General features: G+C 37.0%; 1 protein-coding gene across 4 annotated transcripts in view; it reads left to right on the top strand.

The window, feature by feature from the left end:
* AUH (AU RNA binding methylglutaconyl-CoA hydratase) overlaps positions 1–27,249 on the top strand; it is a 163,885-nt gene that overhangs the window by 80,291 nt on the left and 56,345 nt on the right. For all 4 annotated transcript variants that reach the window (XM_030832538.3, XM_070045808.1, XM_060301219.2 and 1 more), the window contains 2 exons: positions 5,094–5,186; positions 6,861–6,917. In XM_030832538.3, coding sequence (XP_030688398.2) covers positions 5,094–5,186; positions 6,861–6,917 — 150 coding nt within the window. The remainder of the gene's footprint in view (positions 1–5,093; positions 5,187–6,860; positions 6,918–27,249) is intronic.

Raw genomic sequence — 27,249 nt, 5'->3', positions numbered from 1 at the left:
AACACTTTAATTGTTTGCTTTAATTATATTTTTAGGAGAATTCAAAGGATGATTATCTTCTTTGTCATACCTGGCTCATTTCCTGGTGCTAAACTCAAAATAGTATCTAATCCTGTTGGTTGCATAACACATTGAGTCATCATTTCTTCCTATTGCTGTTGGGAATAGCCACTGCTCGTGGCGGTTCCCGTTTCATTCAGTCTCACTCTGATACAACTGCCAATTTGATATTTCTTGGTTCTTTGAAACTGATAATCTGCCTTTCAGATGTTTGTTTTATTGAGTTTTCTCTAAGATTATTAACTGCTCCCAAGTAGAAGAAACACTATGTATAAAAACAAGCATATTAGGTAACTGTGAAACTAGCATGTACTTTGAGGTCACTTACATTTTCCTGAAAAATGTTTACAAGAAAAACATCTTTCAGGGAAAAATTAGGATGATATAGAACTTCAGGACTTATAATATTATAAAATGATTGAAATTTAATTACTCATTGAATGCTAATTCAGTTCTATTTAAATAATTCTTTTAGTAGGAAAAATTTTATAGTCAGCTTTACAGAATGCTAATTTATGTTAATATTCAAAAGTACCAAGTAGTTTACCTATTTAATGATTTGAGAGTATTAATACCCTATTTTCTGTGTTCTTTGTAATATAAGGACCCCACATTTCTTGTCATTTTTATTATTTTTATATAAGTTGCAATGTTAAAAACTTTTATCTCCTTGAGAAAATACCTTAAGTTCTTAACTGTCACATTTAAAAATAATTTTCTTTACTTCCAGAAAGTAAAGCATATAGCAGAAAAGTATTGTTTTTTAACTTCAGAATTAAGAAAAACTTTAGCACGAGATGATTCATTTTAGCCCCTTCCCACCAGTGCCCTCATCTCCCAGGTCAGCATGTTTGCATTTGTTTATTTCTTCTCCGTTCCTACCACTGCATTATATAAACTCCATCCTCATACTTCAAGTCATGTAGAACCTGAAACCTGTCTGTTGAACATGCCCCTTCCCCCATCATTTTATTTTGTCAAAGTAATGTTTGTTATAGACTTCTCACAATGAAGGGAAAGGGTATATATACATTAATTTCATTTGTGTTTTTACTTTTTTTCTTTTAGTGACATTTTATACTTCTGAAAAAATGGTGCTTTTTAACTTTCTATTGGCTAAGTGTGATTTTTAAGTGTAATATTTATTTGAGAATATTAACTAATAAAAATGTAGAGCAAAGCTTTATGTCTTTTTTTTTTTTTTTTTTTTTTGCGGTATGTGGGCCTCTCACTGTTGTGGCCTTTCCCGTTGCGGAGCACAGGCTCCGGACACGCAAGCTCAGTGGCCTTGGCTCACGGGCCCAGCCGCTCCGCGGCATGTGGGATCTTCCCGGACTGGGGCACGAACCCGTGTCCCCTGCATTGGCAGGCGGACTCTCAACCACTGCTCCACCAGGGAAGCCCAGCTTTATGTCTTTTTGAGGCAATCGTTGTGTTGCAGTATTAAGAACATTACAGTTGACCAGGAATTTTTCCTGTGTTCTTTCCATTATGCTTTAGAAATTATGAAGTGATAGAGTGTTTCTTTTGTAATTTACATTCATTTTATTCCTTTTACCCTTCTATTTAGTCTACATTTTCAATGCACAGTTTGATGTGAAGAAAAATTCTTTTCCATATATATCACATCAATTTGTTGCTATTTTTAGGGGAAAAAAATCTAAGGAATATGAAATAACTCCTATTTACCATGAGTTGAAATTTTCAGAAATTGGAACTTGGTGGTACACATATTTCAGGCTTGGGTTTGATTTTGGAAGCCTTTAAACTCATTTTTGTTAATTTGTTTTCTGATACGTCAGCTTCCAGCAGATATTTAGTGAGTGCTGAAGACACTCACTGTTGACCAGCATTTTCACACAGCAAGGAGAGAATACCCCACTCTTCCTGTTGCTCTCTCCATCTTAGGAACTCTGCAGTTTTTCTTTTCTGTAGCTCCATACGGCTGCATATATTCATGTTGTTCCATTAAAGTATTAAATGAAAGAAGTTAATAACAAGAAGAAGAGTAGAGAGAATACCAGAATTAATGGAGTTAGAAGAGGCAATGAAAAATCTTGCAGTTTGTTCCAGAGTGGTAGGAAGGATGTTATTGACCAGCATTGATGTGATGTTAATCTTTACTTCTGAATGGAACTGTCCATTCAGAAGGTGAATGTGAATGCTCTCCTGGAAAAGTGTGTACAGAGTGCCATGGAAGCGTAAAGCAAGGGGCTTTTGAGCATTGCCTTGAAAGATAATTAGGGACTAGCTAGGCGTTCCAGGCAGAGGGCAGCTTGTACACAGGTTTGGATGCAAATGACTTCTGAAGGTGCTTTAAGTAATTTGGGGCTGGAACACAGAGTAGGTGTGTGAGGTTGGAGAAGGGGTTGGGCAGGTGGGCAGACTTAGTTCATCAGGTGCCTCCTGTGCCATGCTAAAATTTTCACAAATTTTACCCTGAATGTGGAATAAATCATTGTACTGTTTTAAGTAGGGGAAGAGCATGACCCTGTTTGCACTTTAGAAAGATTATCCTGCAAGAAATATGGAAGTTGCATTGGAAGGGGCACATTGCAGGTGAAGGAGGTCAATTAGAGATCTCCTGCTGGTGCAAAATGAGGGGGCCCAGAACTTTGGCTGTATGAAAGGGAGGGAGATTTGCCAAATTGTGACCTGTTAGACAGGACTTAGAAAACAATTAGATGTAAGATCATTGGAAAAGAGGACATCTGGAATGACTTCTGGGTTTCTGTCTTGAGTAACTTGGTGAATGGAGATGCTTGGTGAATGTGAGATAGAATCTAGAAGAAGGATTGACAGGAAGTTGATTTGAACATGATAAAGTATTTAAGTGGAGATGTCCAACAGACAGGTAACTGTAGAGATACAGTTTAGAGAGAAGTTTGGGTTTGAAGTGGTGATTTGTATATCATTGGTATTACAGATGGGAAAAGTTAAGGATAGGAAAGAGACCTACTGGGCAGAGCTTCTATTTAGAGAGGAAGAAGGCTGAGATATAACCAGAGGCAGAAAGAAAGGCAGGAAAAATGAGCGGGAGGAATCCAGAAGGCAAATGAAGAGAGGAATTCAAGGAGGAGGAGTGTTCAGGATTTATGTCTCTGATATTCAGAGGCAACGAGTTTAATAGGGACTGGTGCCCATTGGTTATGGGACAATATCATAGTGTCACTGGTAAGCGGAGCAAGAACGGTCTCGGTGAGATGAGTGGGACTAGAGCTGTGAGGTGGAGATGAGTGGGAGTGATGAAATGCGTTTACTCTGTTCCCTCTAGATGCTTGTCTTAGATGGAGGTGAGCCAAGGCCATAGTGAGGCCTAGGGAAAAATTTTGATGGGAGAGACTTGAGAATGGGGAGGTAGCAGATTGAAGGAGTCTAGAAATATGATAATTTCTATAGCTAGCTTTGTAGAAAGGAAGGAGAATTGGGAGCTGTGTAACAGTAATTCCATTGTACTTGTAGTGGCTTGAGGTGACCTTGGGAGCCAGTTGGATTAATTTGCCATTATATTACTTTATTAATTTTTCTTTTTTGTCAGATAAAATAACTAGATTTTATTTTTTCATTAAACTCATTTCCTGACTGTAAACACTGACATAGCTGTCTGTTCATTTTTTTACCAAGTGTGCTGTAAAGCACATTGTGTGGAGCACCTTTGAATTTGTCCTGTCCTTTCAAGCTTCCACCTCCCCGCAAAATGCTCAGACAGGTGCAAATAGTGAAATATGCCCTGTTCCCAAGCCCCGTTCATCCCTGCTCTATCAGTAGTGCTTTTGCCTCAGGTGGCAGCATCTATATGTGCTCTATCTCAGCCATTTCAGCTTTGCTCTTAGAATAAATTTAATAAATTTCTTCATGTATGAAGAAAACTCAGTGTACTTCAACAAATTTGAATAAAGCTCTCTATCTGAGGAATTTCACATATCAGAATACCTATGGAAGAGAGACTTCTAGAGATGGTATTTTTAAATTTTATTTTTATTTATTCATTTTTATTTTATATATTTATTTATTTTAAATTGATATATAATTGGCATATAACTTGTGTAAGTTTAAGGTGAATGTGTTGATTTGATGTATTTACATATTGTAATATGATTACCACTGTAGCATTAGCTAACACCTCCATCATGTCACACAATTATTATTTCTTTTTTGTGGTGAGAACAAATTAGGAGATGGTACCTTTTTAATATCCACATTTTATTCATATGTTAAGCTTGTTCAGCCTACTTCACATTCCCATAGTCAAAATAAAATTTATAGAAAGGATTCTGCTTCACGGAATAATTAACCAGTTAGTTTTGGAACTACTTGTAAAAAATGAAATCTGTATATTTACAGAAGTTTCATTAAAATAATAGTGTTTCTGGACTAAAGAAAATCTGGCTTTGAGTTCTGTGATTGGCTGACCCCTTCCCAGTCATGCCTTTGGGCAGGTTCTCAGTATCTCTTCCATCTGAAGTGTGTGGTATTTGATAGAGCCTGATCACTTTCTAGCTACTGTTCATCATACTCATTGCCAAATGGTAGAACTAGTGGGTTGACGCCCAGCAGCCACTTGGACTGCTTCTGTCTTGTTTGAGTAGATGTATTACTTCTTTAAATGAGGCTCTATCGTTCTGAGTACCAGGGTAACCTATAAAGGGTCATGAATTTTGCATTATACCTAAGTCATTTGAACTTGAAATTTGTGTGAACCAGACATCTCATAAAAGGCTTCAGGCTTGAAGAATACAGAATCAGAACTATGATTCTTTTAATTCAACAGAAAATGTTTATGAATGTATTTCAATAATATGGTAAGATTTAAAGATATTACTGCATATTTATCTGATGAAACCCTATACAATCATTACATTTTCTAGAATAACGAAGAATGAAATGCTTATTTAGTTAAAAGTAAAAGGGATATAAAAGTCTATAGACGATATTTCGTTTAAAATTATATTCACAGAAAAAAATGTAAAATAAATTGCATAGTAAGGTAACACTCTTACTGAAGGAGCATAAAATCTTTCTTTTTATTTCAGCTAATCTTCCAGTGCCAACCATTGCAGCAATAGATGGACTCGCTTTAGGTGGTGGACTTGAACTGGCTTTAGCATGTGATATAAGAGTAGCAGGTGAGAATTAATCCTATATAAAAACATAACTTTTTAAAAATGAGGTTTGTGCCTACTCTTCAGATTGTTCCAAATATTTTATTTTTTTCCTGTTGTTGAATAGAACATGTAGAAAAAATCACCTCCTGGGCTTAATGAAGTATTTAAAATTCCCAGTTAAGAAAACAGTCTTTTGTAGTATCTTGTTCAGTCTTAGCAGGAGGAAAGGAGAACAGGAATTGGGTCAGACAGACTGAATTTGGATCTTAGGTCCTGCCCTTTTTAGATCAGTTTCCTCCTCTGAAATGGGAGAAATGACGGTTACTGTTGTGAAGATTAAATGAGTTTGTGTGCAGCATGTGACTAGTCTAAGCACATAATTATTGTTAGCTATAGTAGTAATAACTTAATCTCTTTGAGGCACACTTTCTTCCTGCATGGTTTTCTGAAGACTGGATGAAGTGTTTATGAAAATAATGAAGGAAACAATTAGTGCTAACCATGTGCTGAGTATTGACTTGGTGTTCAGCTAATACTTGACACATATTAGCTCACTTAATCTGCCTAACATCCCTGTGAGATAGGTACATACTGTGGTGCTTGAGGAAGCTAGTGCAGAGACAGGTGAAGAAACAAGACCCAGATCAGTGATGAGCTGGATTTGAACCCAGGCAGTCTGGCGTCATGGCTCTCACTTCTGTTATCCTGCCAGCGTACTGCATGCTGCCAGTGCTGTCCTCAACACTATCTTCTGTATGGTCACAGTGCTGTCTGTATCCTTGTCCCTCATAGGGGTGACATACAGGGGCTCTGGGATCAAGGACTGGGCGAGGTAGGCAGCAAGTATTTGTCATGGTTCTTCCCCTGGTTCCCACTGTCTCTTCTGATGGAGCTGCCTGTTAAATGTAGAGTCAATATAATTATGTTTTTACTAATTTTATGGTAACTGGCTCTTGGAATTTGCATTTGCTAATCCATGTGTACTTTTCCCCCATTTCACTTTATTTTAGATCTCTGTTTTCTTGACTGAGATTTTTGGGTTTTAAACTGAAAAGCCAAGTTACACGCAATCCATTTTTGAAAGAATGCAAGTTCTGGGAATCAGGATATGGGAAGTAGTCCAAGAACATTTGGATATGCAAATAAAGAAATAATTAATATGTTTTAAAGTAGCCGTGAAAACAAACATGGAAAGAGGAACCCTGTCCAGCTGTCAGAACAGCAAAGCCATTTGTCAAAAGTAACTAGAGATTTGGTCTTGAAAAGTTGCCATATCTGATATGATATATTAAGCTGTTTGATCTGGAGGGCTGTTCAGGCAGCTAAAGAATTCATACTTGTCAGACACAGCCTCTCTCCTCATCCTGAATAATTAATGAGATCTAAGCCTTCAAACATGACTTGGCAGTATCAGGTCAAATTATGTAGTCACAACCCTGGTCTTTCTGCATCAAAAATTAATTCTCTGCCAAGCAGTTTTTAACAGAAAATGTTGTGTGAATCTCTTAATATATGTCATTTAGAATGTTTACTTATTTCCATAACTAAATGCCTTCTGAAGTGATTTTTAAAAAGATTTGTGACACAAATTTAATTAGTAAACAATATTTGTAGCTTATTTTCCTAACTTTTTCAGGTCATCATATTTGAATTTGATGATGTGGATGTTACTTAATTTTCTTCTTTCCTTTTTAGCTTCTTCTGCAAAAATGGGCCTGGTTGAAACAAAGTTGGCAATTATTCCTGGTGGAGGTATGGATTGTTCACGCCCATCTTGATTTGTTCCTCAAAACAGAGCATAAGGCAAAAAGGTGTTAGCTGAAAAGGCAACATTTTGGGTAAAGAGACTAATGCTGTGTTGTTTGCTTCTGTAGCAGAGTCCTTATTCAGAATGCATTCTTTAGCTTCCGTAGGTGTGAAGATTGCAGACCTGTTGCCTGTTGCTCTCTTTTTGTGCTGTGTCCTGTGCTTTTCTGTTAGATTTCTGAACTTTAAAATTATTGCATCAGTCACATTATTCTTGAAGGATAACACCGATATTTTGAAACTTTTATGTCAGTATGTAAATGTGTGCGTCCTCAGAGAGCTTTATACACACAGTCAGACCCCAGTGGGGGAGGGGGCAGGGCTTCCCAGGCTTCGTGCCAGCTTACTGTGTTTCTCTGCAGCTGGACAAAGGTTAGGGTTGGTGGGTAGCCTGAATTTTGAGCTGAGGAAGTGTTGTTTCTTCTGTTACTACAAAAAAGGTGAGCAGCTTCTGTTGGAAGACTCATTTAAGAAAGTACTTTTCCACCATTGATAATGAAATCTGCATCACCAGATAAATCTGACATTTTTGTTCTTTCATCTGATGCAGAGAATTTGGAGACATTCTCATTCTGTGAAGTCATTCTTTCAAAAAGTTGACTTCACCTAAGGATGTGCACGTTGATAACATTAGTTTATGAATGAAATAACAGTAATAATGTAAAAATTAAAGGCAGTGTTTGAATACTTCCTAAGTTAAAAGTATATGTTTAACCTTATCATTATAAGAATATTTATCCTGGTTAAGGTGTATAGGTAGAGATAAAAACATAATTCAGTGAAACTGAAGACTACCCAGATCAATATATAAGACTCACTGAGTTTTCTACTTTGGTAATCTGCAAAAATAATATTCTTGTAGGTAAAAGCATTTACTATCTACCTGTTTTACCATGCCAATCTTTTTCACAGTGACTCATGAAAACCCTAAAAGGATTTATAAGAAAATAGACCCAATTGAAAAGAATTATCAGATAAAAATATGTGAAATAATACAAGGTTTAGAAAAAGGATGATATGACATGTTTCTGAAATTCTTTTAAAGAAGTAAGCATTTATTCATAATTAGGATATGACTGAGCCTAGAAAGATAGTGACTGTAGTTGAATGGTGGGCCCCCTGAGAGATATGTCAATCTGGAACTTACGAATGTGACCTTATTTGGAAAAGGGGTCTTTGCAGATGTAATTAACTTAAGGATCTTGAGATGATTTCATCCTGGATTGTCTGAATGAACCTCAGATTCAATGACAAGTATCTTTATAAGAAGAGGAGAAGATTCAAAAAAGAGAAAAAACGAAGAGAAGATCTTGTGAAGACAAAGACAGCAGAGATTGGAGAGATGCATTTGCAAGTCAAGGAAGAAAAAGGATTGCTGGCAGCCATCAGAAGCTAGGGGATTCTTCCTCAGAGCCTCCAGGAGGAACCAACCCTGCCATCATCTTAATTTTGGACTTCTGGCCTCCAGAACTATGAGAGAATAAATTTCGGTTGTTGTAAGCCACCAAGTTTGGTAATTTTGTTACAGCAGCCCTAGGAAACTAATACAGTGGTTTTTAATGTTTAAGTAAGTTTTTTGGAAAGGGAATTAGTAGGTGGCAGAGATAGGGGATAGAAGGAAAATGAACTTGATAATTTGAATATTTACCAAGTCCCAGATACGAAATGTTTTGTATTAAAACCACCAGAAGATAATACTGTTGTGTGAGAGTATAGTTGGGTTTGATTAGATGCAAAAAGCTTAATTGATTATACTAAGAAATGAGGGTGGTAGCTTTAGCTCCTTCCATCTTCCCTTGGGAGCTGCCTGTGTCATATTAGGTCTAGAAGTTAGCATTTTCTTCACAGTGTACTTAAGTGCTCTGGGGTCCTTAACAAATTTATTTGTTATAAAACTCAGAATGTTTTAACATTTTCCATTTGTTTATAAAAGATAGTTTTCTGTCTTTTTGTTTTCTTTCCTTTTTTTCTAAGTGAGTCTGAAGGAATATTAGTTGCTCCTTTAATATAATGAAGTTTTCAAGTTTATAGCTCATAGTGCATGTAATTATGTAGTACTGAATTTTTTATTGAAAATGAATCTAATTTTGTATAAGGCCACATACATTTAGATAATAAGAGGTGCATGCACAATTTTTGCTTCAGTTTTATATTAGCATTATGGCTATTAAAGTACCCCAAGTAAAGCCTGTTTTTTTTTTTTTTTAAATAATAGCAGAACAGTTTGTTTTAAGTAAGGATTTTTTTTTAAGTGTATCTAAAGGAGCTATTTCTGAAAATTTTATGGAGAAAATCCTCTTCTGTCCTATGCATAGAAGAATTTTTTTAATCCACAGATATTTTCTCCAATTTCATTTCTCTCCTCCCCTTTCTCTTAGATCAGGGGTCCCCAACCCCCAGGCCATGAACCGTCACTGGTCCATGGCCTGTTAGGAACCAGTCCATACAGCAGGAGGTGAACAGTGGGCAACCGAGCGAAGCTTCATCTGTATTTACAGCCACTCCCCATTGCTCGCATACTGCCTCAGCGACGACGGCATTAGATTCCATAGGAGCGCAAACCCTTCTGTGAACTGCACATGTGAGGGATCTAGGCTGCGCGCTCCTTATGAGAATCTAATGCCTGATGATCTGAGGTGGAGCTGAGGCGGTGATGCTAGTACTGGGGAGTGGCTGCAAATACAGATTATCATTAACAGAGAGGTTTGACTGCACAGAGACCATAATAAATCAGTTGCTTGCAGACTTACATCAAAACCCTATCAGTGAGTGGCAAGTGACAATTAAGCTGCATCTGGTAGCAGGCTTTATAGTGGCAAGTGAGTTGATGTACTTCAGCTGTATCTGGTGGCAGGCTTGAAGTTGAATCTGATACTTATTTTAGTCTGTGTGTGGCCTGCCCATTATTTTATTTACCACTTCCATCTGCGCCTCTTTGCCACATTGCGCACTTGTCTCAGTCACACGTAAGCCCACAAGCTAACCCTAGCCAAAATGAGTAAAAAACAAACGTCACTGGAGAGCTTCTTTGAAAAGGGGGAGAGACCTAATGAGGAGACAGCAGAAGAGCCTAAGACTGCCAACAAAAAGAAAGCTGCATTTAAAAGAAAATAACCAAGAGTCCTTAAATTATGGGTTCATTGCAACAGGTGATTCACATTCTCCAAGCCCGCTTTGTATAATATGTGGTGACTGGCTATCCAGCAAAGCCATGAAACCTTCAAAACTGCTTCGCCACATGGAGACCAAGCACCCTGCATCAAAAGACAAGCCTTTGGAATTTTTCAAAGGAAAAAAAAAATGTGAACACGAAGAACAGAAGCAATTATTGAAGGCCACCACTTCAACAAATGTGTCTGCTCTGAGAGCACCATTCTTAGTGGCTAACTGCATTGGTAAAGCTAAGAAGCCCTTTACTATTGGTGAAGAGTTGATCCTGCCTGCTGCTGAGGACATTTGTCGTGAACTTTCAGGAGAGGCTGCATTTCAAAAGGTGACACATGTTCCTCTTTTGGCTAGCACCATAACTAGATGAATTGATGAAATAGCAGAGGATATTGAAGCACAATAGTTAGAGAGGATTAATGAGTCACCATGGTATGCAGTCCAGGTTGACAAGTCTACTAATGTTGACAACAAGGCAACAATGCTTGTTTTTATGTGACATATTTTTCAGGAGGATGTGCATGAAGATATGTTATGTGCACTTTTGTTGCCAACCAACACCACAGCTGCAGAACTATGTCTTTGAATGATTACATATCAGGAAAACTGAATTGGTCATTTTGTGTTGGTATATGCACGGACGGAGTGGCTGCCATGACTGGACAGCTTTCTGGTTTTACTGCTCGGGTCAAAGAGGTCACTTCTGAATGTGAGTCTACGCACAGTGTCATCCACAGAGAAATGCTGGCTAGCCAAAAAATGTCACCTGAAGTTAACAATGTTTTGCAGAATGTGATTAAAATTATCAACCACATTAAAGTACGTGCCCTTAACTCACGTCTGTTCATGCAGCTCTGTGAGGAGATGGACGCAGAGCACACACATCTTCTCTTATACACAGAAGTGAGATGGCTTTCTGAAGGTAGATCGCTGGCCAGAGTTTCTGAGTTACGAGAGCCGCTCCAGAGATTTCTTTTAGAAAAACAGTCACCACTGGCGGCACATTTCAGTGACACAGAATGCATCGCAAAACTTGCTTACCTGTGTGACATATTCAACCTCCTCAACAAACTCAATCTGTCACTTCAGGGGAGAATGACAACTGTGTTCAAGTCAGCAGATAAAGTGGCTGCACTCAAAGCCTAACTGGAATTATGGGGGCAACGAGTGCACTTTGGGATTTTTGACATGTTTCATACATTAGCAGAGATTTTGAAAGAGACTGAGCCAGGGCCTTCTTTCTCCCAGCTAGTGCATGATCACCTATCTCACCTTTCACAAGAGTTTGAGCATTACTTCCCAACCACAGAAGACCCCCGAACTGGGAAGGAATAGATCCGCGAACCATTTGTGAATAAGCCAGGTGAATTGACTTTGTGCGTGCTAGGAGAGGATCAGCTGCTTGAGGTCACAAATGAGGGTGGCCTCAAAAGTATTTTTGAGACAACTTCAAATCTCCATACATTCTGGATTAAAGTCAAGGCGGAATATCCTGAGATTGCCACAAAAACACTGAAAACCCTGCTTCCATTTCCAACAACATATCTTTGTGAAGCAGGGTTTTCTGCAGTGACAGCAACCAAAAAGAGATTACGGAGTAGATTGGGCATAAGCAACACACTTCGGGTGTCCCTGTCTCCCATCATCTCCAGATGGGACCATCTAGTGTCAGGAAAACAGGCTCAGGGCTCCCACTGATTCTGCATTATGGTGAGTTGTATAATTACTTCATTGTATATTATAATGTAATAATAATAGAAATAAAGCTGCACAATAGATGTAATGTGCTTGAATCATCCTGAAATCATCCCCCCCATCCCCGGTCCGTGGAAAAATTGTCTTCCACGAAACCAGTCCCTGGTGCCAGAAAGGTTGGGAACTGCTGTCTTAGATGATCCTCATATGAAAATACTGCTTATTTTTTTCTTAAAACTGTTTTTAAATTGGTGAATTTGCTATGTCTAAAATGATCTCTGAGATGTCCTCTTTTTTTTTTTTTGACTGTAAACATTGCTATTAAGTGTTATAAAGAGCTTACTATAATAGACGTAGTAGACTACACTGAATTTTTTTTCTCCCTTCTTGGTGGTGCCTAACTTGCTTCCTGTTGTAGATGCTCATTGAGCAGCCAGGTGCTCATAACCCCCATCAGTGAGCCTTTCTTCACTGTCAGTGGTCCCAGCCTTTCATCTATTTCAGACAAGGGTGGTTGCGAATAGAAGATGAGTAGAATGTAAGTGGGGAGAATTCAAATACAGGGAGAGTATTGTGGAAAAAATAATGCTTTGCTTTCCTTTTTAATACTATGGATGAAATAAATATTTTCGGGGAAAATGTGTGAACTCCATCCAGTCTAGAAGACATATGTCTGTAAGTCTAACAAAGAATGCTCTTCTAAGTTATTACAGACTCATGGTTCCGTATGTTAATCCAAGTGAAACTATCTCCCCATTTGGATTTACTGTATGTTTGATCAGCCACAAAAGAGTTAACCTGATGCTCTTAGTTGTCATATTATTATCACTTCTGCACTTTTGTGATAACAGTTTACTGGGAAACTGTAATCAAAACCTGGCATTTAGTTTTCTTTCTTTCTTTTTTTTTACTTGAACTTGAGTCTGAATAACAATGTGATTATTTTTAAGGTATATTTTGTAAATTTTCTTAAAATCAAAAAGTTAAATTATAAAGCGATTATTTTGCAGATATAGTAATAGTCCTAATGAGCATATTAATGGACCATTACTATAATGCAAGTTTTAGATTAGTGTTCTAAATTTCAGTTTTTACTTGATCATTAAAGTTACATAGTTAATGAAAAGTAAGATGTGAAGGAAGGTGGAAACATACTAGAGCCAAATTGAACTTCTTTAAGTTGTATTATATCAGGTAAAATAAAAATAGAATGTAATTGACTGTCATATACTTAAACCAGTACTTTTATTTGTAATATATATATATTTAAGTATAGACAGATATTATAAAATATAAAATACCATGTTAATGGTTTAAAGCCAGTTTAAAAATCCTTAATATTGTTACCCTAGGACCTTCCTGTAATATTCTTAAATTATATTAAGGATTTTTATACACTAAATAGCCCTACTCTGTTCTTTATTATTTTCACCTTTAAGAAAGCAGCTAAACTTCCTATCTTCTTCCCAACTGAGAGAATGCTCCAGTACTAGAAAATAAAATTCTCTTTTGGAAATAGCTCCCCAAACAATACCACCCTTTAACACATTTATAAGAATGCAATAAAAACAAGTTCAGAGGATTAGAATTCTGTTATTTGACAGTTTAGGAAATTTCTGTAAGTTTGCACAGAAAATGGTGGCAGATTTTTTTATTCCTGGCCTCTGTTTCTTACATCTTCTACTAGAAGATTTGGGGTACATGTCAAGAAACCTTATTATATCTAAGAAAACTGTTAAGGCTTCTTGCTTGGGTATACATCACTGTGGACAAGATGTCTAGTATTTCCATTGCTCTGTGGTTCTCTTTCATTCTCTCTAGCTTTTTATTACGGAAATATTCAAACTTTAGGAAATGTGAAAGGCAGTAAAAGGAAACTTTTTATACCCTTTGCCAAGATCTGTCCCCGCCCATTTCCCTCTCCTTCCACTCTCCACCTCCCTCTCTCATATGTACATCCATTGTGTTCTTGCCGAACCATTTCAAAATAACAAGGTGAACCTTTAAATATTTCAGTATGCTTTTCCTAAGAATAAGAAAGGACTCATATAACCACAACACTGTTATAACACCTAACATATTAACATTATTATTAATATTCAGATTACCTCAGGTTCAAAATGTTTGTAGTGGTCTTTTTGGTTTGCTTTTCCAATTCAGGATTCATTTAAATGTCACACATTGCAATTTTGTTTGTTTGTTCTTTTAATCTTAGTAAGTTTTCCATCTCTTTTTTTTTTTTTTAACACTAATCTTTTTTAAAAGAAGTCAAGCAAATTATTGAAGTTTGCGCATTCTGGATTTGACTGAGGTATTTCCTCACGTTTAAGTTTATGATAAAAAATTTTTGCCAAGAATACTAAATGGGCCACACTCTATATTTTCTTTTCATTTGATGGCACTTAAAGTTAGGTTGTCCCATTTTGGGTGACAATAACTTTGATCATTTGGTTAAAGTGGTGACTAACTGTGGGTATACTTTTAGTATTCTCTTCTTGGAAAGTTTTCAGGAAAAGAATCTTTAATAATTATCATTGGTATTGACTATTTCCCAAATTAAAAAGGAAAGGAAGAAAAAAAAATGAGTTTTTTATGAAAAGAAAAAAGGAAGGAAGGAAATGAGAGCACTCAGTTTTCACAGGACCAGAATGAGAGTCCCCAGTCTTGTCTTTTTCTCCTCCCCAGGGTGAGGGGTTTGGGACATCACTGCATGTCTCACTGTAGGCTGTGTTTAGCAATAAGGCAATATCTTGGCATGGTGTCCAGGAACTCTATTTTAAGGTGCGTCTGTGAAGTAATGACAGATTTTTAAATCCAGTGTGTGTGTTGTCCTGAACGCAGTAGTCATTTTGGAAAGTTTTGTTTATAACTTGTGTTGAAATCTTCTTAGAACATACATCAGAATCTGAGCTTATTCTTTTGACTATCATCAGCAGTGACTCATCTTGATCCTGTGAGGGTGAATTTGATTTTCATAAATAGCAAGAGACCTTTCGGTGCCAAATCTGATTAATAAGGTCATACTATTTCCGGAAGAAGAAAAGTATAACAATAAAAATAAGACTGCTTTTCTTAAGAGGCTTATATAATGTCAAACATTTACCAGTGTTGTGAGCAATGGATAGCACTGCTGGATTTAATGGACTGATTCCTAAGTGACCTCTAAAGGCCAGCACTCGTTCTGCTCTGTGAAGTCTAGTACATTTACGAACACACCTCATACAGTCTCATGCAGTCTCATTTCTTTGTACTTTTAAAATGTATTCAGTGACCACTTTACTTTTTTCTAATTAGGGGATTTTGGAAGTTATTTGTCGACAGAACATATTGTTAGTTGTTGTAGAGGAAACAGATATATCAATAGATGTAGATACAGGTACAGATATAGATGACTCAGCAGTGTTCCTTTAAAATGCCCATCTGAAATCTGGTAGGAGATATTAAACATGTGTACAAGTATCATAACTGCTCTATTATAAAGTTGTTGGAATCAAACATGAATAAAGCAGTTGAAACTGGGAATTGTGAGTTTGAGAAAATAGTGTGGATTCTGTCAGCTATAAGCCTCAGTTTATAAGACATGCAACGTGGGTCCCCAGCACTTCTCTAACCTTCTCTCCTATTGCTGCCCCCTTTGCTCACACGCTGGGTTCCAGATATATTTATTCAGTTAATTTGCAAATACTTGTTGACCCATGCACTGGTGTAGACACTGGGTATGTAGTCATAAACAAACATGGAAAGATCACTGGAGACTCTGGGGATGGCCAAACACATGACATGATGCCTGACACTAGACAGATGTGATTGATAGCAGTTTGTTAGTCACATGTACTCACAGCTCAGGGGAAGCCACCACATGGCACACAGGACCACATGGAGGTTGTGCTTGGGAACAGTGAAAAAACAGAGTGTGGGAGGCAGGCTTTGTAGTGATGAGAGGGTGGTGTGCCCCCTGGTTCCTTAGGGAGGATGTGATTGGTTTTGTTTGAATAATTTCACAATCTGGCAGGAACCTGGAACCCTCTCCCCAGGAATAAGTAGGAACCATGTCTAGTTTTCCTGATGAGAGGTAGGTTGTTTGTCTAGGGGACTTAATTTATTGGAGCAGAGTTGAGAGGAGAACTTGTAGTCCGGCCATTTGTGGTTCACCTGATATCCCTAGGTGTTAGGCAGCACGTGATATTGGGACTTCAAAATTTTAGGCCTTACCCACATGAACAAATGGAAATATAGAAAGTTTCAGAATAGAGACGACAGAACAAAGGGTGAGTGAACTTTGTGATTAATGAATAGGAGTTACTCAATCTAAGTAACAGAGAAACAAACAAACAAAAAACCTGAATAAATGAACTGAACCTCAGGGCAATACTGAAATGTTTAACATTTGTGTCACAAGAGTCTCAGAAGGAAAGGAGAAAGAGTGTGGTTCAGAAAAAAAATATTTGAAGAAATAATGGCTGAAGATTTCATAAATTTGGTGAAAGACATAAACTAAGGATTTAAGAAACTGAGTGAACCCAAACAAGATAAGTCCAGAGAAATCCAGGACCAGACACATCATAATCAAAATGCTTAAAACTAAAGACCAAATACTACTACTAATAATAATGATACTTAAAGTCAAAGGAAAATAACATTATTTATAGGAAAACAATGATTTGAGTGTTTAGATTCCTTATCAGAAACAATGGATTCCAGAAATAAGTGGAATGGTATTTCTAAATTGCTAAAAGGAAAGAACTGTCAACCCATAATTCTGTATCAAGATAAAGTGTCTTTTAGGAATGAAGGTGAAATAAGGATATTCTCAGATTAAGGAAAACTAAGAGAATTTATGGCCTGCAGACCCAGTGTGGTATTGGGGAAAAGATAGACACTTTGATCTGTGGAACACAACAGAATCCAGAAATAGACCTGTGCAAATATGGCTGGTTGATAATTGATAATTCACACAAGCAATTCAGTGGAGAAAGTATGGTGGTGGAAAAGTTGTATATCCATATGCAAAAGAAAAGAGAAAACCACTTCAACCTAAATCTCACAATTTGTACAAAATGAACTCAAAATCATAAATTTAAATGTAAAATATAAAACGGTACAAATCTTTGAAGCTTCATGAAGCCAGAGACTGTCTCTCTCATTTCCACAGTTTGAAACCACAGGTCCGGTAGTCATCCATCGAGTATTACTAAATGTGTAAATTATAGTTGTCCCTTGGTATCAAGGGGGATTGGTTCCAGAACCCCCTGTGGATACCAAAATCCATGGATGCTCAAAATGGCATGGTACACCTTATAAAATGGTGTAGTATTTGCATATAACCTCTGCACATCCTTCCATATATTTTAGATCGTCTCTAGATTACTTATAATACCTAATACAATGTAAATGCTAAGTAAATAGTTATAAATACAATGTAAGGGCTATGTAAAGACAGTTGGCCCTTGAATAACATGGATTTGAACTGCACGGGTCCACTTATATGCAGATATTTTTCAATAAATATACAGTTGGCCCTCTGTATTCGTGGGTTTTGCATCCATGGATTCAACAACTGTGTATGGACATTTCTGCCCGAAGTAGGTTGAATCCGAGGATGTGAAACCCACGGATACAGAGGGCCAACTGTATTCATTGTACTATGCCATTTTATATAAGGAACTTGAGCATCTGCAGATTCTGGTGTACGTGAGAGCTCCTGGAACCAATACCTCCTGCATACCAAGGGATGACTAGTTGGCGGCATGAGGCAAATTCAAGTCTTGCTCTTTGGAACTTTCTGGAATTTGTTTTTTCTGAATACTTTTGGTTGGAGAAGGTTGGATGAATCCGTGGATTTGGAGGGCCCATTGTACTGCTCCTGGAGGAGATAGAATGAAATTAACTTCAAAGATGGGTTACACAAAGTAAATTAGAGATTAACTATTACAGGAATATTTTGTTTACTTGTACTGCATGCTTTTCTTCATTAAAATTCACCTTATTGCTTTATATATCCAAATTGTATAAGTAATGGGATTGAATTAATCAGTGATTTTGACTGACCTCAGATTGATGTCTGTCGTTCTCATTTTTGTTTTCTTTTTTCTTTTTTTTTTTTTTTAATAACTAGTAACTTGGTATTTTGTGAGCAGCATGTTACTTTCCTGTTGTCCAGCTGTACTCAAGGTAGCCTTATTTGCATGCTACAAAATCTGCTCAGCGTCTTGATGGGGGTTCCCTTGTATGCAGCAAGTTGTTTTTCTTTTGCTGCTTTTGAGATTCTCTGAAGAGACTCCTAAAAAGATCTTTTTAACTTTTGCCACTTTAATTATAATGTGTCTTAGTGTGAGTCTTTCTTGGTTTATCTTTATCAGAATTCTCTGGGCTTCCTGGATCTTGATGTCTTTTTCTCCTCTAGGTTAGGGACATTTTTAGCCATTATTTTTTCAAACAAGTTTTCTGCCCTTTTTTCATTCTCTTCTTCTTCTGGGACCCCTATAATGAGAATATCGGTACACTTAATGTTGTCCCATAAGTCTCTTAAGCTTCACTCTTTTCCATTCTTTTTTTTTTTTTTTTTTTTTTTTGCAGTACGCGGGCCTCTCACTGTTGTGGCCTGTCCCGTTGAGGAGCACAGGCTCCGGACGCGCAGGCTCAGCGGCCATGGCTCACGGGCCCAGCCGCTCTGCGGCATGTGGGATCTTCCCAGACTGGGGCATGAACCCATGTCCCCTGCATCGGCAGGCGGACTCTCAACCACTGCGCCACCAGGGAAGCCCTTTTTTGTTGCTTTGATTGGTTGAGTTCCACTGTCTTGTCTCTGAGTTCCCTGATTCTTTTTTCTACTTCATCTAGCATGTTGTTGAACCCCTCTATTGTATTTTTCAGTCCAGTTATTGTATTCTTTAACTTTGTCACTTTTGTTTGCACTGTCTTAAATGTCTCTTTGTGGAAATTCCTTTTTGTTCATGCATTCTTTTCCTGTCCTCAGTGAGCATTTTTATGACTGTTATTTTGAACTTCTTTTCATATAAATCATTTGTTTTTGTTTTGTTAAGGTCTTTTTCTGAGGTTTTATCTTGGCCTTTTTTGGGGAATATATTCCTATGTTTCTTTATTTTCCTGATTCTCTGTGTTAGTTTTTATGCATTAGATAAAACAGCTAACTCTCCCAGTCTTGGAGATGAACCTTATTGTTCAGCCCTGCCCTAGCTCTTTATTGTCCGTCAAACCTTTGGTTTTGTGCGAGTATCCTGTTTTATTCTAAGTGGCTGTCAGTAGTTGAGGGTGTGCCAGGACCTGTCTGTGTCTCAGAGGGGAGGACCTCAGCATCTGGATTCAGGCTGATTGGAAGCCAGACCCTTAGGCAGCAGCTTTTAAGGTATGCAAACATATTTCTTTCAGGGGAAGACTGGGAGATGGGCATTTCTGTTTGTTCCCTCTACACTGACCCTTCGGTGATAGCCAGTTAAGAAATGTTTCTTTGTTTGCTGTTGTCCTTTTCAACCATTAACACAAGACCAGCTGGTCAGCACATCCAGGCTATCAAGGGATGTGTCCTCTAGGCAGCAGCTACAAAAGCTGGAGTGATGTGCGCACAAGGTTCTTTCTCAGGGACGACAGCTACTTGGGGCAGGGCAGATGGAGGGTGGGAAGGTATGCAGCTTTCTTATCTCTAGAGAAGATTGTAGTAGGTCCTTTGATGTGTGTTTAATTAGAAGCTGCCCCTCGGGGCCCAGCTATGAAGGTAAGCTAATTGGCTTCTTTCACAGAAATACTAGGCCTTTTATTCAGCTACCTCTCCATTGTGCCATGGGGTGTATAGCTGGTTAAAAACTCTTTCTCCATTTGTTATAGTCTCGTGGGACCTGTGAATATAAGCTTCATTGGCCTCCAGAGCCTAGTGATCAAGGGGTATCTCCTGGGCAGCAAAAATTAGGGGGCCAGATTTGTGTCTACAAACTCATTTTTAGGAGATTCTGGTGACTTGGAGTGAGGCAGAGGGAGAGTGCAAAGATGGCGCCCAGTGGTCTCAGCTGTCTTTGGATAGTATTTCAGTAGGCCTCTAGATGTGTATTGAATTAGATGCTTGTTCCTTAAATCGGCCTCCTTCACAGAAAGACTGGGCACTTTTCAGGCAGCTGCTTCTGTGCTGGCTTTGGTAGGGGGTAGCCAGGTGAGTCTGTGTGAGCTCAGAACTGCTTCTCAGTTTGCTGTAGCTGTCACTCTCGTTGATATGAGCCTGTTGACTTTCAAAGCTAGATATTTTGTGTTTCATTTCTCAGGTGCAGGTCTTAAAAGTTGGTGTGCCTGATGTGGGATTCTAACGCTTTGCTCCTCAGGGAGAAGCTTGGATTTTTGAGCTCTCTCCGGATTGTGTATCACCGCACTGGGGGTGGGGTTAATGGTGAGATTGTGCTGCAGCCTCTTCTACCTGTCTCAATGTGGGTTTTTTCCTAATTTGCCAAATGTGGAGGAATTAATTGCTCAGGTAGTTTTGGGGTTTCTGTTAAGAGGACATTGTTCCTTATTTAGCTGTAGATTTGGTGTGTCTGTGGGAAGGGGTGGTTTCAGGATCCTCCTATGTTGTCATCTTGAACTGGAACTCAGTTGCATTATTTTGGTTGAACGACTGAAAGCATAATCAGAAAAGTTCTATACACCCAGAATCATTGTTGTTATGGTGAAAATGGTGAAACAGATTCACCAATGTTTATAGTTATTTGTTACTCGGAGATGTGCACCATCTGTCATGATTGTGGTTGAACTGAAAAACGTCCTGTTAACATTCAGATGTCTTATCTTTGTAAAATTGGCTGTTATTAAATAAGCTTTTTGCATGTAGGATTACACTGCTAAACTAGGATGTGTTTTCACAATCACATGTCTCACTTTGTGCTTTTTCTTTTTCATTTTACCGTGGCACTTTGTGAATATACCCTTTTGACCCTTTTGATCACTATTTATGGCAACCTTTAGTGGCATCTCTTTTGTTGATCCTATTACGTGTAGCCAATTGCCAGCAGCCAGGTTTGTTCTTTTCCTACTCTTTTTTCCCCTTCTACCTTCTGCTGTCTCTTTCCTGATATCTCACCATTAGAAAATCACCTACTCCTTCCACCATGCCTCCTCCAGTTGAGAAATCTTGAACTACCCCATCCTCAGAGCCCATGTCCCTTTGGGGAAGTCTTCTGTGAGAGGTGGTATAACCTCAGTCAATAAGAAAGTAATGGTATTACTTTAAAATTTAACTCCTAGAGCATTTGAACACAAAAGTAATATTGCTATTTTTTTTAAAGGAAAACATATAATCACTAATAATGTATGATTAGAAATAAAAATAATAATGGGAAGCAGTTTGGGGCAGTTTCAAAGTTGAATTAATCTTTTTGCAGTTGACAGATTTCTTAAAAGCAATTGCTTATGTTGTTTCATGTCACATAATTTTGATGAAAACAATAGGGAAATATTGGTCCCAATAAGTAATTATTATTAATGGTTTGTTGCCTGTCATTTCAGACTTTTAAAAGTGCATCTACCAATGTATTAATACAGATCTGCGTAGATTTTTTTCCCCTAAAAGTATGATCATATTATACATTTTGTTCTGTGACTTGCTATTTTTGATTTAATGGTATATTTTAGATAATCGCTCCTTCCTGTCTTATTTATAACTAGTACAGAGAAACTTCTGATGTTTCACTATAAAGCATTCTCCTGGCTTTAACTGAGATATGTATCCATAATCCTATGAAGGAAATATTGATAGTGTTGAATTTTTTGATACTTGAATTATTTAGATAGATTTTCTATTATAGAGAGATTCTGGTTTTCTTAGAATGAACTACTCTGGTAATGGTATATTATTCTTTCATGCTTAATGATTCTTCTGGATTCTGTATACCTATATTGAAATGGTACTTTTTGCATCCATTTTTATAGAAGAGATTAGTTTGAAGTTTTGTTTCATATGTTATCTTGTGAGACTTTGGTAGCAGTTAAATATTAGCATCTTAAAAATGATTTGGAAGCCTTATTAATTTTCTGCTTTCTGGGATACTTGAAATAATACTGGAATTAAATAATACCCTTGAAATTTTATATTAATTTTACTTTTGTGTCCTGATATATTTTGTGATTTTAAAATTCCCTTTTAATAATTCACAATTCTTGGGAAATATAGTTACCCAGATTTTCAGATACACTGACATAGACTTGTATATCATGTGTTCCTATAATTCTTTTAATTTTCTTTCATATTTGGGTGTTTGCCCTTATTAATTCTTTAATTTGTATTTTTGTTCTCTTCTCTTTTTCATGATTTGTTTTTCCATAGAAAGAACCAGCTTTTAGGTTTATGGGTTTTTTTCCCCCCTTTTACTGTTTTTTTCCCCCCCTTTTACTGTTTTTTTCTTTTCTGATGTATGACTTCCTGCTTTTGTGATAATTCTACCTTTTCTTTGTCTCAGTGCTTTCATTGCTCTTTTTTAACTTAAAAATTTAGTTTGTTTATCTTCATTTTTAGTGATGAAAAAATTTGTATTTTAAAGCTAATTTTAGATGTTTAACATTCATTTTCATATAGCACATATTATTTTCTAGATTTGTATTTTATTCTTATTAAATATTAACCTAAGAGTAGGGTTTTTGTTTGCTTGTGTGTGTGTCTTTTGTTTTTTTTTTTTAGTTTCCAAGTTATTTTTGGTGTTTTCTATTAACACTTTCTAGTTTCATTATAACATATTCAGATAATGTTTTCTGTAGTACTACTTTTAGGAAGTGCTTGCAGTTTCATTTTGTATATAACAATTACATTGGCCAGTATTTGTAAATATATTGCATGGCCTTTGAAAAGAAAGTATCCTTTTTGATTGTAGGGTTTAGACATAGTTTTATGTAATATATTTATTAATTACATTATTTTCTAGTTTTTCTGTATTTTGTCTGTCAGATTGGAGAGAGGTATGTTAATGTATCCACTGCTATTGTATTTCTGTCAGTTTCTTGTTTTTTTCTCAGATTTTCTTGAACACTTGACCCTTGAACTGCTCAGGGGTTAGGGGTGCCAACACCCCATGCAGTCAGAAATCTGCGTATAACTTTATAGTTGGCCCGCCATATCCACAGTTCCGTATCCAGAGATTCAACCAACCACGGATCGTGTAATACTGTATTACACATTTATTGAAAAAATATCCTCATGTAAGTGGACCCATACAATTCAAGGGTCAACTGTATTATTCAAGGGTCAACTGTATTATATATATTTCAGTTCCATTTTTGGTGCCTAAAGAGGTCATGTGTATCTTCATTATGGTTTATACCACTTCTTCAGTATGACATACCCCTATTTTCCCATTAAATGTTTTTACATTGAATTCTGTTTTACCTGGTTGTGATACTGTGAACCCCTAACTCATTCTTTATTTCAGGAAGAAAATCCCATAGTAAATAGGTTTCATAGGCCCAGCGTCTTTCAGACTTGTTTCGTGCCCAGCCCTTCTTAAAGTAATTGTTCTTCATTTTTGCCAGTGTATATTGTGCCAGATTTTGTTTCTATGGTACTGTGCATAAGTTCAGTATTTCTTTATATTTTTAAATACATATAATACAAAGATACTTCTTTTAAAAAAAGTTTTGTGTTTTATTACTTGCATTTTTCTTTGGGTGTGGCACTGGCAGAGTCAGCCAATTATCTTTATGGAGTTTCTCAAAAATAATCTTACTCTACTGGTGTGGTATGATTGCCTCTATTAGGCAATTATTAGATGTTGAAACAACTTCTTACTTAATTTTTCTGATCCTTAATTTTTTCCAAGCTTTGAAAATATTGATAACATTATGAGAGCTAGCATTAACTTATGGGGGTACGTAAAGGAAATTCATATTTGATATTGGCTCTGTCTGTTATTTTTGCCCTTGTATGAAAAGATTATTTAAAACTTTTAAAAAGCATGAAGCTGTGCTTTAAGGAAGCTATTTTGGTACTAGTCTCAAAGGACAGATTGCTATTCCTTTCCCACCCTAATGAAACTAGGTCACTGGCTTTTGGCACATCTCCATGATGTGATATTTATTTGATGTTGAAGTGCACTGTCTAGAAATAGTGATGCAATGTCAGCAAGGCCACTTTTCATTTCATGAACATAATTTCCAGTGCCCTGGAATTAATTTATTTCTTGACCTGTTTATAGTTACACTTGGTCATGAGCATTTCAGAGGCAGAGGAAGTATCTGGAAATGGTCATAGTCACCCTGTTAGGTGATAAATTATGGGGTTTCTGTTCAACTTGAAGGTTTGGCTTGTTGAAGTAGTTGTTATCTTATGAAAAACAAGGAGCTATTTATTAAACAAACTTTTCCCTGATGCCATGGTAGGATTTGCTGGCTCCAGGGGTTGAGAAAACTCATCTAATGTATGTATTTTTGAACTCTGTTTTACCTTGACCAACTTTAAACACAATTGGGGAAGTTCCCTGTTCCATTCACTGGACAGGAGTAAGTACTTGAAAAATAAGGGGTAACCATAGGACTCCTCTAAAATTAATTATCTGTAGGTTCTGAAATTTAAAATGAGCTACTTTGAAGTCAGTTATGTATCAGTTCAGTGTTTGAGAAAGAGATTGAGGAAAACCTCACTGAGTGTGGACTCTGGAGTGGGTTTATGGCTTGCTTCTCTGTGCTTTCATCTCCTAATGCATAAAGTGTGATAATAGTCATGAGTATTTTATAACGGCATTATGGGGATGAAAACAGTAAATGGACATGCATTAAAAGTGTTCTGGTAGATAATGAGCATGCAATACATTCATTTTCATCAGTATCCTTTTAATGTGTTTGTGTTTATAAATGTCCTTTTTTCTCTTGCTACCCCTGCCCCTTCCTTGCCAGATATATTGTCACTCTGTTCCGTGTGGTTAGGGAGGGGTACCTGCTTCACTTTAATTCTGCCAAGAGGGCAAGTCTTGGGAGTAGCGTCATTTGACCTGCTCAGGAAATGTATTCCAGTAGGATTTTCTATATAGCCTAGCTTAATTGAGCAGGAGCTTTTCCAAACTGTAGAATTAAAGGGTAAAGCTTGGTAAGGAAGTTTGCAGATTTAGGGTATTTTCTGTGCTTCAGTTTCATTATTTGTTTAGTAGATGTTTTTCTTCTCTGCATTATTTAAAATCCACTTTCATCTTATTGTTAATTTACGTAGATTTATTTAATATGAGTTTAAGTTCTTTATTTTTCAGAAACATGAAGAGTTGCCAATCTGATATTTACTTCATTCTCCCTTCGTTTTCATACACTTTGCAATTATAAAAGTTTTGTTAATTTTTTATTCATAAATTTCACAACTTTGAGAATTCAGTGAAAAATAAGTTATAAAATCTGAAAGGATTTGAATGTTTTTATATAACCTGTATACAATCACATCATTAGGTATTGAAATAAGAACTTTATAATATCCTGTCTTCTTCCAGTTTATAATTTTTAAAAGATAAACTGAGGCATATTAAAATTTTAAGAGTCTATTTGAGCAGCAATCAATTTGAATTGGGCAGCACCAAGCCAGAAGTGGTTAGGAGTGCTCCACCAACAGGAGGTTAGGGAGAGACTTTTATAGAGAAAAGGTGGAAGGAAATTATTGATTGGCTATATAGCTGAAAGCCTAGTTGGCTTTTTGTGATTAGTTGTTCTTAGCCTTTTGATTTTGTAACTTTGAGGCACTTACGGCTTAGATTTTGGTTTGCTTACATAGTCTACCAAGGCATTTACAGCCACCTAGTCTAATGGGCTCCTTGTTTACTTAATTTAACAAGTTATATCTCTTTGCTGGTTTGATTATGTACTCCGTGCATCTTCAGCACCAACTGCTACCAGGGAAGGAACTGTTCGATTTTGTTGCTAGATAGCAACAGCTATCTAGCTCAGTGTTTGTGGAATGATAGGTGCTTAGTAAATATTCCTTGAATGAAATAAATTGGTTTTCTTTGAATGTTTTATTTCTAGGCAGTATACCCAGAAATTATGTTTATATGTTTTTTGGATGTGTTTCTGCTGGTTAACAGTGTGTTTAGTACATTTGTTTTTGGCTTCTGTTGCTTTCCTTATTGTAGTTTGTTTTTAACTAGGCGTGTTTCAGTGCACTTTGGGGACAAATTCTTCAGATTCCAGGGAGCTTGTAAAAACTGTTTCCCTGCTCTGAATAGCAGACCGTGAGAGGGGCTTCAAATGCCTATCATTTGAGCCTAAGGAAGCTGAAGAAGAAAGGAACAGATTGTCTTTCTAAAACTCAAGCATACCTGGCCAGCACTTTCACACCTTTGAGAAGAGAGAAAAGAAAGTAGATTAAGATTCAGGAGTTTTTAAAAATGTTGTGGCTGCACAAAATAAAGCTACAGAAAAAAACCAGAGTGTTAGTCAAAGAGCTAAGACCCTTTTAAAATGCAAACAACTGAATTTTCATGAGTCAGTGGTTGCTCTGTAACTAGAGCAGTCAGCCCCTCCCAATCCCTGTTATTTGGGTCACTGTGCAATTATTTTTTGCTAATTTGCCTCATGAATGTACACACATGCATGTTATTTTTGATGCCTTAAAAAACATTTCAGTTGAGTTATAGGGATGTAGAGGATTTAAAATACTTGAGTTTGGTGCCTTTATTTTGTGCACTTTTAAGTGAGTGTAACATTTCTAATGCCAGTTGATATTGCAGAAATCTAAATTGTTCAAATATGTGAAGTTTAGCATATTCGTTTTAAACTATTGCCACACACAGTGTTAATGAACAGCCACCTCACATGTTCACACCAGTATAGTAGAGTCCTTTTTAACGCAGATATTAGGAGATACATGCGTTCCAGAGAAGAACTTTCTCCTTTGGTATTTATACCAAGTGAAGTTTGTTTTACACCACTATTTTAATGTACCTTTTTATCTGTTTTTTTTGGCCTTCCCAGCGTACGAACCCTTCTTTCGAAGTCTGTGGGTCCCTGCTAGCAGAGGTTTCTGCAGAGGAGTTTGAAGTTGAAATTTGACCTTCAGAGGTAGGGACAGTGAAGGTTTCCTTTTGGCAATGGTGGGGGCTTTGTCCAAGTCCTGGGAGACAGTGTCCTTACTAGTTGCAAGCCTCTCTGGTGTGGGCTGGGGCTGCCATCCTGGCTAACGGTGACTCTTGGTTCTGTTTATTAAACATAGTTCTTTAGCGTTCTTAGTAATTCTTGGAGTGGTCCAGAAAGCTTTCTGTAAATTTCTATTGTGTGCAAATCAGCCAAAGTTCATTTGCATTGCCAACAGCTAAGAAGTCTGACTGATACAGTTTACCCTTATTCTATCCATCTACCTCCACATCAGTGAGGTATAGTTGATGGTCAAGTGCAAGTGTTAATGTACTCAGAATTTTGTTCTCTTTTTTCTTCAGAATATATTCTATGGCTAGTATGTCTG

Source organism: Globicephala melas, chromosome 6, assembly GCF_963455315.2.
Source record: "Globicephala melas chromosome 6, mGloMel1.2, whole genome shotgun sequence".
Classification (NCBI taxonomy): Eukaryota; Metazoa; Chordata; class Mammalia; order Artiodactyla; family Delphinidae; genus Globicephala; species Globicephala melas.
This window is presented reverse-complemented; position numbering and strand designations above follow the sequence as displayed.